Source organism: Phalacrocorax aristotelis, chromosome 5 (assembly GCF_949628215.1).
Source record: "Phalacrocorax aristotelis chromosome 5, bGulAri2.1, whole genome shotgun sequence".
Classification (NCBI taxonomy): Eukaryota; Metazoa; Chordata; class Aves; order Suliformes; family Phalacrocoracidae; genus Phalacrocorax; species Phalacrocorax aristotelis.
The window spans coordinates 18,122,522-18,130,829 of NC_134280.1; the positions used below are offsets into that span (position 1 = coordinate 18,122,522).

At 65.3% G+C, this 8,308-nt stretch overlaps 1 protein-coding gene across 6 annotated transcripts; it reads left to right on the forward strand.

Annotated features, from left to right (window-relative positions):
* The first annotated feature begins 200 nt into the window (after positions 1 to 200).
* Positions 201 to 6,906, forward strand: SLC11A1 (solute carrier family 11 member 1). Of its 6 annotated transcripts, XM_075093155.1 has the most exons (15): positions 212 to 358; positions 922 to 1,055; positions 1,756 to 1,878; positions 2,218 to 2,337; positions 3,139 to 3,245; positions 3,342 to 3,412; positions 3,522 to 3,589; positions 3,723 to 3,878; positions 4,017 to 4,175; positions 4,352 to 4,441; positions 4,617 to 4,736; positions 5,263 to 5,412; positions 5,490 to 5,563; positions 6,024 to 6,177; positions 6,265 to 6,462. In XM_075093155.1, the coding sequence occupies exons 1-15, from the start codon at positions 250 to 252 to the stop codon at positions 6,376 to 6,378; spliced, it is 1,749 nt and encodes a 582-aa protein (XP_074949256.1). In that variant the 5' UTR covers positions 212 to 249; the 3' UTR covers positions 6,379 to 6,462. The 6 variants fall into 6 exon arrangements, with proteins under 6 accessions (XP_074949257.1, XP_074949258.1, XP_074949255.1 ...); XM_075093154.1 differs by lacking the exon at positions 5,490 to 5,563 and having other exon boundaries at positions 207 to 358; positions 6,265 to 6,906; XM_075093159.1 differs by lacking the exon at positions 6,024 to 6,177 and having other exon boundaries at positions 208 to 358; positions 6,265 to 6,906.
* Positions 6,907 to 8,308: the final 1,402 nt, after the last annotated feature.

An 8,308-nucleotide genomic window follows, 5' to 3' on the forward strand; every position in this document is an offset into this window, starting at 1 on the left:
TGGCATGCAGTGGAGGATACTCCCACACCCCTGGGCGCACTGGTGTGAATGCCCCATGTTTGCAAGTGCATGTGCATGGCAAGGGGAAGAGAGGCTCTGGGTCCCCCCCTCCTAGCACAGGGTGGGGGAACTGAGACCGTGCGCATTCATGTCACCCAACCCCCACCAGGCAGGGCCCCTTTCCCAGCCCAGGTCAACGGGTGGGGAAGGAGCACTTCCTCCTCCTTCTCCTCGCGGGGGGGGGGGGGAATGGGGGGTCCTTTAAAAGCTGGGAAGCAGGCATTGTACCCAGTGTTGAGATCCGGGCTCCCCAGCACCATGTCTGGATTGGGCCCAGCCACGGCATCACTGGAGCCAGGTGAGCTGTTGGGTCACTCCACGCCTCCTTTTCTCCCCTAGACCCCCTTCCCTGTGTCCCAGAACCCCTGGCCCTGCTCCCCATGCCCGCCCACAGTGGGCACTCTCTCCCCCAGCCTGTCCTGGTTTCCCCACCTGCCTCCTCTGTTTCCCCAAGCCCACCCATGATTTTCCCACGCTCCCAGGACGTGGTTGGGCAGGGTGTGGGGGGAACTGGGACCAGTATCAGCCTCTTGTCTGCACTCTGTGCCCACCCAGCAGCAGGACCTCCTGCCCAGAAACGCACTTGGATCTTGGACTGGCAAAGATTGGGCTGGGATCAGGGGTTTTTAGGGACACCTGAGGTGGAGGCGGCATCCAATCCCTTTGGATAGCCACTGACAGCCCCCGTAGAGCCACCTTCACGGCCCCCCTGGAAAAATGGGGCTCGTCCCTCATTGGGCTCACCAGGCAGGGGCAGGTGGGACTGGGGAGAAGCCAGTACCAGGGCTGCCAGCCCACCGGTGTCCTTGTCCCCCAGTGGGCTGCCACCTCCCCTTCTCCTCTTCCTCCCCCCTCCCCCAGGCCTTACTGGGTCCCTGAACCGAGGCCAAGCCCAGACTTACGGCACCGGTGGGAGCCCCCTGCCCCCGCAGCACCCTGGCACCCGGGATCAGACCTACCTGGATGAACTCATCAGCATCCCCAAGGGCAGTGGGGTAGGTGCTGCCAGGCTGCCACCTCTGTCTCAGGACAGGCAGAGACGGGGTGGGGCCCAGTACTGCAGGGAGCTTGAGGTGGGGAGGCAAAGGGGACTGGGAGACGTGCCTGGGAAATGTCCTGGGGACCTCAGTGTCCCCAGACCTGTCTCAGGCAAATTGCAGCCCCAGGCTGGATATTTCCATGCTTAAAGGTTTCTAGATGGGGAAACTGAGGCACAGGGCGAGGTGCCACAGGGATCACCCTGCTGCTCACACACCTCCCAGGCTCCCTGTCCTGGGCCACCCATGCCCTCCCCCAGGCTGCCTGTGCCCTGCCAGCACCCCCATCCCCGGCCAGCCCCAGGAGATGGAAGGGAGAAGGGGAAGCAATGGGGGTTTCCCTGCCCAGAGGGGCGGTAAAAGCAGGTGTCGGCAATGGGATCCCACGAGTTGCAATTAACAGTGCCTGACAGCCCCAGGATGCCCCTTGAAATCGCTGTCCAACCTCGCTTCCCCTAGCACTGCTGCTAATGGAGAGGGGCTGGGGGCAGCGGTTCCCTCCCCAAAGCAGGCAGGAGAAAAGTCCTCTGTGTGCGAAACGCACCCATGCAGGCAGCACAGGTCTTCCAAGCAACAAGCTAAAGGGATATGGGAGTGCATCTGGGAGACACAGCTTTCAAATGAGAGCTCCTTGTTCTGACCTACTGCCTCGCCCCAGACCGGTTTCAGCTTTAGGAAACTCTGGGCTTTCACCGGCCCCGGCTTCCTCATGAGCATCGCCTACCTGGACCCGGGCAACGTGGAGTCGGACCTGCAGTGTGGGGCAGTGGCAGGATTCAAGGTGAGCCCTGGGCCCCCTTGGCCCCACAGTCAGGAAGCAGCCAGAGATTTCGTAACCTCTCCTGCGCCAACGGCTGCCCAGCCCCATGGCAAGCTGGCTTCACCAGCCCAGGGAGCGGGAAGGGAATGGGGGGGGCCAATGACACTGGAGGAGGGTGCCTGGGGGTGCTGGAGGGCCACCCTCTGCCTAGTCTGGGGACCACCTCCGGCCCCTCTGGGCTTCTCCTTCCCCGTGTCCTCGGGCCGGTCGATAACCTTACTGGGAGCCCCGGGCAGCCGGAGCCCCGGGCAGCCAGATCCTGCCCAGCACCAGCTGCCTCCCTCCCTCCTGCCCCCCCAGCTGCTGTGGGTGCTGCTGTGGGCCACCGTCCTGGGGCTCCTGTGCCAGCGCCTGGCCATCCGGCTGGGTGTAGTGACGGGGAAGGACCTGAGCGAGATTTGCTACCTCTATTACCCCAAGGTGAGCAGCCATGGGGGGTCGCCCCAGGGTACACAGCCTGAGGGGACCCCACGCTTGGGCTGGTGGTCCTGACAGGGACTGGGCGAAGGCAGGAGTGTCTGGGGGTGGAGAGGAGCAGAAAGATGCTGCAAGAGCCTTACCTCTCCCAGGAGCTCCCTAAAGTCACCCCAGCCCCGGTGCCACCCATCCAGCACCCACACACCACTGTGATATGGGGGTATGGGGGGAACCAGATGCCTTGGAGTCCTGGTCCAATTTTGGGACACGTTAGTGCATCCCCCAGGAGGGTGAGCCTGGGCGTCAGGGCAGCGACGCGCAGCCGAGACGCGCGGCAAGCCTGGGCACGTTGGTGTGGGGAGCTGGGGGGGCTCAAGGGGCTCACATAGCAAAGGAGGGGAGGAACTAGGGGTCTTGTCTAGGCAGCAGGATCCTGTTGGGGGTGAAAGAGTGATGAGATGTTGGCTGAATGACAGGTCCCCAAAAGGCGGGCTGGATATGTCCCCCTGCTCTGGGACCCTCCCCGAGAGCATCATTCCCAGGCAGCTGGGTCCTATCCTCAGCTCCCACTGGGGCAGGGGTGGGGAGGGGCAGCAGGCTGGGATTTAGGATCCATCTTGCACCCTGTGATTGTGTTGTGAGAGAAGCTGGGAGGGGGCCTCCCAGGGTCCCCATGCTCCTCTGGGTGGCCTGGCACAGCCTGGGGACAGGGACAGGGGTCTCCACCCTGGAGGTCATGCCTGCTCACCAAGGGCCAAGACCCCCTGCAGGCTCAGGCATCTCACCGTGCACTGGCCTCTCCAGGTGCCCCGCGTGCTGCTCTGGCTCATGATCGAGATCGCCATCATCGGCTCTGACATGCAGGAGGTGATAGGGACAGCCATTGCCTTCAGTCTGCTCTCGGCCGGCCGGTGAGCCACCCCACCAGGGACCCCCACAGCCCCTTCAAAGACCCTGCTCTGCCAAGGGAGACATGGCTTATGACCCCCCCCCTTGCCATCCCACAGCATCCCCCTCTGGGGTGGGGTCCTCATCACCATTGTGGACACTCTCTTCTTCCTCTTCCTTGACAAGTACGGTGAGTGCTGGGGTTGCGGGACAGAGGGGATGCTTGCCTGGGCAGCCCTGGTGCCAACGTGGCACCAGTGTCCCTCACTCTGTTGCACCCTGTCTCTCAACCCCTCTAGGGCTCCGCAAACTGGAGGCTTTCTTCGGCCTCCTCATTACCATCATGGCCCTGACCTTCGGCTACGAGGTGAAGGGGGTAGCTGGGAACACCCCTTTTCCTGCAGGGTGCTGGCAGAGGACCCCTGGGGGGCAACCCTGCTGGCACTGGGCTGCAGCAGGGCAGGTGCCAGCTCACAGTGCCCCTTTCCACTGGTCCCCAGTACGTGGTGGTGAGGCCGGGGCAGGCAGAGGTGCTGAAGGGCATTTTCCTGCCCTACTGCCCGGGCTGTGGGCGAGAGGAGCTGCTCCAGGCCGTGGGCATCGTCGGCGCCATCATTATGCCCCATAATATCTTCCTCCACTCCTCCTTGGTCAAGGTGAGACCAAGGCACTTCCATGGGCACTGCCACCCTGGGGTGTCTTAGGGGACATGTAGGGGGGACCAGCCCTGGGGGGCTGTGGGACAGGGGGTGCTCACCTGGCCTCGTGACACCCACATCACCTGCCATGCCCAGACACGGGCAATCGACCGGTCCAAGAAGGATGCCGTGCAGGAGGCCAACATGTATTTCCTGACCGAGTCCTGCCTGGCCCTATTCATCTCCTTCCTCATCAACCTCTTTGTCATGGCTGTCTTCGGCGAGGCTTTCTACCACCAACGAAATGAGGACGTGGTGAGTGTCACCCCACAGGGAGGTGATAGCTGTGCCCGGCTGTGGAGATGGGCAGGGCGAGCATCCCTTGGAGACTGGGTGTCCTCATCCCCTGGGATGTGAGGGGGGTCACCCCCATATCTGTGGGGGCTGCCAGGTGGCCCCCACGTCACGCTTGTGCCCACCGTGCCTTGCAGCACAACAAGTGCATCAACAGCAGCATCAGCCACTACGCTGGCATCTTCCCTGCCAACAACGAGACAGTCTCTGTGGATATCTACCAGGGGGTGAGCAGCCCTGGGCTCTGCTCAGCGGGCATCTGTACCCACTTTGGGACATAGTGCTCCCCTGCATTGACCCCTGGGTCCGGGGTCTGCCACGACCCCACCGGGAGGCCCAGAGCCAATGGGGTGCCCAGGGTGGGGGACGCTTTGGGGTCCCCATAGGAGTGTCCCTGCACAGGGTGTCATCCTGGGCTGCTATTTCGGGGTGGTGGCACTATACATCTGGGCCATCGGGATCCTGGCAGCAGGACAGAGCTCCACGATGACCGGGACCTACGCAGGGCAGTTCGTCATGGAGGTGAGGGATGGAGATGCTGGCCCTCACCCCCACAGTGAGCTGCTGGGAGGGAGAGGAATCACAGGTGGGCCCTGGGTGGGGGGTCCTGTGGGTAGCACCCCCTCCCCAGGGGGATTTGGCAGAGTTAACTGCCCCACATTCCTGCAGGGAGCTGGGCATAGGGCTTTGCCCACCCTGTGGGTGGTAGCTTGCTGGCACCAGGGTCCCCAGTCCCTAGGAAGCGGTATGGGTACAAAGCCAACTATTGCTGCTGCACAGCCACCCCCGTCCACTGTGACAACCCCTCCTAGAGACACCCCGTTAGTCCCCCATGCAGTGTTTCCCTAATGAGCTCGTTTGCTTAATGAGCTGGAGGTGACACCTAGTGGGGCCCAGCAGCCTTGCAAGGGTCAGCCCAGCACCCTGGCACAGAGGAGGGAGTGATGGCCACCATGTCCCTCTGAGCCAGGGTTTGGGGGGGAGTCACCCTGGTGCTGTGCCCCAGGCATAGCAAGAGGCAGGGGCACAGGTTTTGCTGTGTATCTAGGGCTTCCTGCAGCTCCGCTGGTCCCGCTTCGCCCGGGTGCTCTTCACCCGCTCCTTTGCCATCCTGCCCACTGTCTTCGTGGCTGCCTTCAAGGATGTCAGCCACCTCACAGGCATGAATGACCTGCTCAATGTCCTGCAGAGCATCCTGGTAAGGTGGGGGGCACTGCCTGCCCCCCAATACCCCCACCTGGTGGCTGTGCCCCCCTCACTCCCCTCTTCTTCCAGCTGCCCTTCGCCGTCCTGCCTGTCCTCACCTTCACCAGCCTGCGCCCACTCATGCAGGATTTCACCAATGGCCTGTGAGTGCCAGGGCAGGGGGAGGCATTGGGGGGGGGGGGGCAGAGCAGAGCACCCCTGCTGTAGGCACCTTCCCTTCAGCCCATCCTGCCCCCCAAACCATGCTGCTGGGGCAATTGGTGTATGGCACTAGGGGGGCAGGAGCGGGCATGTTCATTCCCGTGTGCCCAGGACAGACCCTGTCGCTGCCCTCTCCACCCTCATCCCAATGCCATGTCTGGCTCCCCCTCAGACACCTCTGGGTCCTCAGCATCCTCCTGGCACTGCCAGCCCTGCATTTGGAGGGTGGTCAAAGCCCATGCCTAAGCCACATATTGGGGACGTAGTATGGCTGCAGGGTGCGTAGGTGTCCCGGCTGGGGTCTTGCTCCCCTACAAATCCAGATCCCCCAGACCGCTGTGCCCAGTGGCACACGGGGTGGGGGCTCTGCCCTGGTGCTGATGCCCGCTCCCCTGCCTGCAGACTAGGGAAGGTGCTGATGACCCTCATCACAGGGCTGGTCTGTGCAATCAACATCTACTTCGTGGTGGACTTTCTGCCCACACTGCAGGGCCTGGGGTACTACATCCCCCTGGGCCTGCTGCTGGCCGCCTACGTGGCCTTCGTCATCTACCTGGTAGGGCTGGCACTGTGGGAAGGGGTGGCCGGGTAGGGGATGGTGTCCCAGTGGGTGCCCATTGACCTGCCCTCTTTACCCCCGCAGATCTGGACGTGCAGCATTGCACACGGAGCCCAGTTCCTGGCCCGGGGCAACCACCACAACCGGTTCAGCTTTGGCATCTCCATCAACCCGCCGGCCCTGGCAGGGGCCCAGTGACAAACCCCATCCCCCATTACTGTCCCCCATCCCTGCCCAGCACGGTCCCCTGCACCGGGCGCTGGTGTGATACCAGACCGAGCCTGGGGATGGTGTTATGGGTAGAGATGGACCCAGCAAGGAAGGGGCAAGGAAGGGGTTAACAGACAGGCAGACCTCCTCCCCCGAGTTTTAAAAGCCCCCCCCCCCCGATTCAGGGGTACTGGTGCAGGCTGGATGCGGGGGGGGGGGGGGGCAGCGGGTGGTGCCCCCAGCCCTCGGCACAGAGGCTGCAGTGAAGTAGCGGCCCCGCAGCCCTCCCCTCCTCATTAGCGCCGGGAGCCGCCGGCCCCCGGGACCGCTGATCGCCGCCCGGGACCGCTGATCACCTCCCGGGACCGCTAACCATCCCTCGCCGCCCGCCGCCCGGGGCGGCGGGGCCGGACCCAGCCCCCGGCCCTGCCGGAGCCCCACGGGGGACTCCGAAACTTGCGGGGGGGCGGGGGGAGGACACGGACAGGGCTGGTAAATGGCCTGTTTGTAACCTGACCTCAGCCTCGCTGGTGCTGCGCGGCCCCGGGCGGGGAGGGGACCCCAACGGTCCCCCCAATACCCAGGGTCGGACCGTTAGCCCCCGGCTGGGAGTGGGTCGGATGGAGGTCGGTGCACCCACGCGTGACCGGGGGGGGGTGGGGGAGCTTAGCGCCAACCCTTTGCGTTCCCCCCGGGGGGAGCGGGTATGTGGGGGGCCCCACTATGCCCTCCCCGCCCCGGATGCCCGGTTTCCCGCCCGCCGGCCCCGCCGGATGCGGATGCGTGGCCACTCGGGCCCTCCCCGGGGGCGGCCGTCGGTCTTGGCCCCGCACCCCGGGTGGGGGGGGTCCCGCCGCGCCTCGCACCCCGCCGCGGCCCGCACTTGCGAGACGCTCCCTGGCTGTTTCAAGGCTCCCCCCTCTCCCCAACACCCCTCCCGCCCCAAAATCCCCCTTCCCAAACCAGACTGGCCCGGGGGTGGTGGTGGGGAATTTGGGGGGCCGGACCCCGCCCCCCGCCCTGTGCGCCCCCCCCCCCCCCCCCGGGAGGGGACCCTCCCACCGCTCCGGGGGCCGCTCTTGTTTATGTGAAGAATGTCCCCTTCCTTAAAAGGGCGATGCCGGCCGGGGTGGGGCGGTGCCTCCCCCCTGCCTCCGCGTTGGCCCAGCCTGGGGCTGCTTGAAGGAGGAGCCGGAGCGGTGGGGCCCACCGACAGGCGGGGTGTCCCATCCCCCCCCAAGGGGCGCAGCCGACCCCAGTCGCCGGCAGTGCCACCAACTCTGAGGAGGAGAAGCAGGGGTCGCTCCCCCACCACGGTGCTTGCAAGGGACGCCACCAGCCCGGGGTGCTCCTGCCCGGGAGCACGGGGCTGGGGGAGCCGCCAGGGACTGGGGGTGGCCGGGGAAGGGGTGGGGGGTCGGCGTCGTCCCCAGCGGGCGCGGAGCTGGGGGGTGCTGGGTTCTTCGGAGTGCAGGGTCTGGGTTCAGCCCCAAAGAGTGTTTTGCTTGCACGGTCTGTCCCCGTGGGGCTGGGGGTCGCCAGGGCTGTGCCTGCGGGGAGTGCCCTTCCCTGCGCGGGACCCCCAACCAGGGGCGCCCCCAGACCGAGGGCACCTGGCCGGGCCCAGCTCTCGGCAGGAGGTGGCCAGCCCCAGATCCCCGGCTGTGGGGCAGCGCTTGGTGGGGCAGCACTCCCAGGGCCCAAGGTAGCTAAGAAAACAGGAGATAGCGTATGGGAGCTCGGTCTGGGGCAGTGGGTTGGCACAAAGGGGTGCCTCGGTGCCCGCTGGCTGGAGCCCAGTGACTTTCTACCCTGTGCCCTCACACCACAGCCTACGTGTCCAGCTGGGAGCTGCCCACTCCTGCCTGGGGGCGCAGGACGAGGCCCCTGACCCCACAAGGCTTGTGTCTCCAGCCTG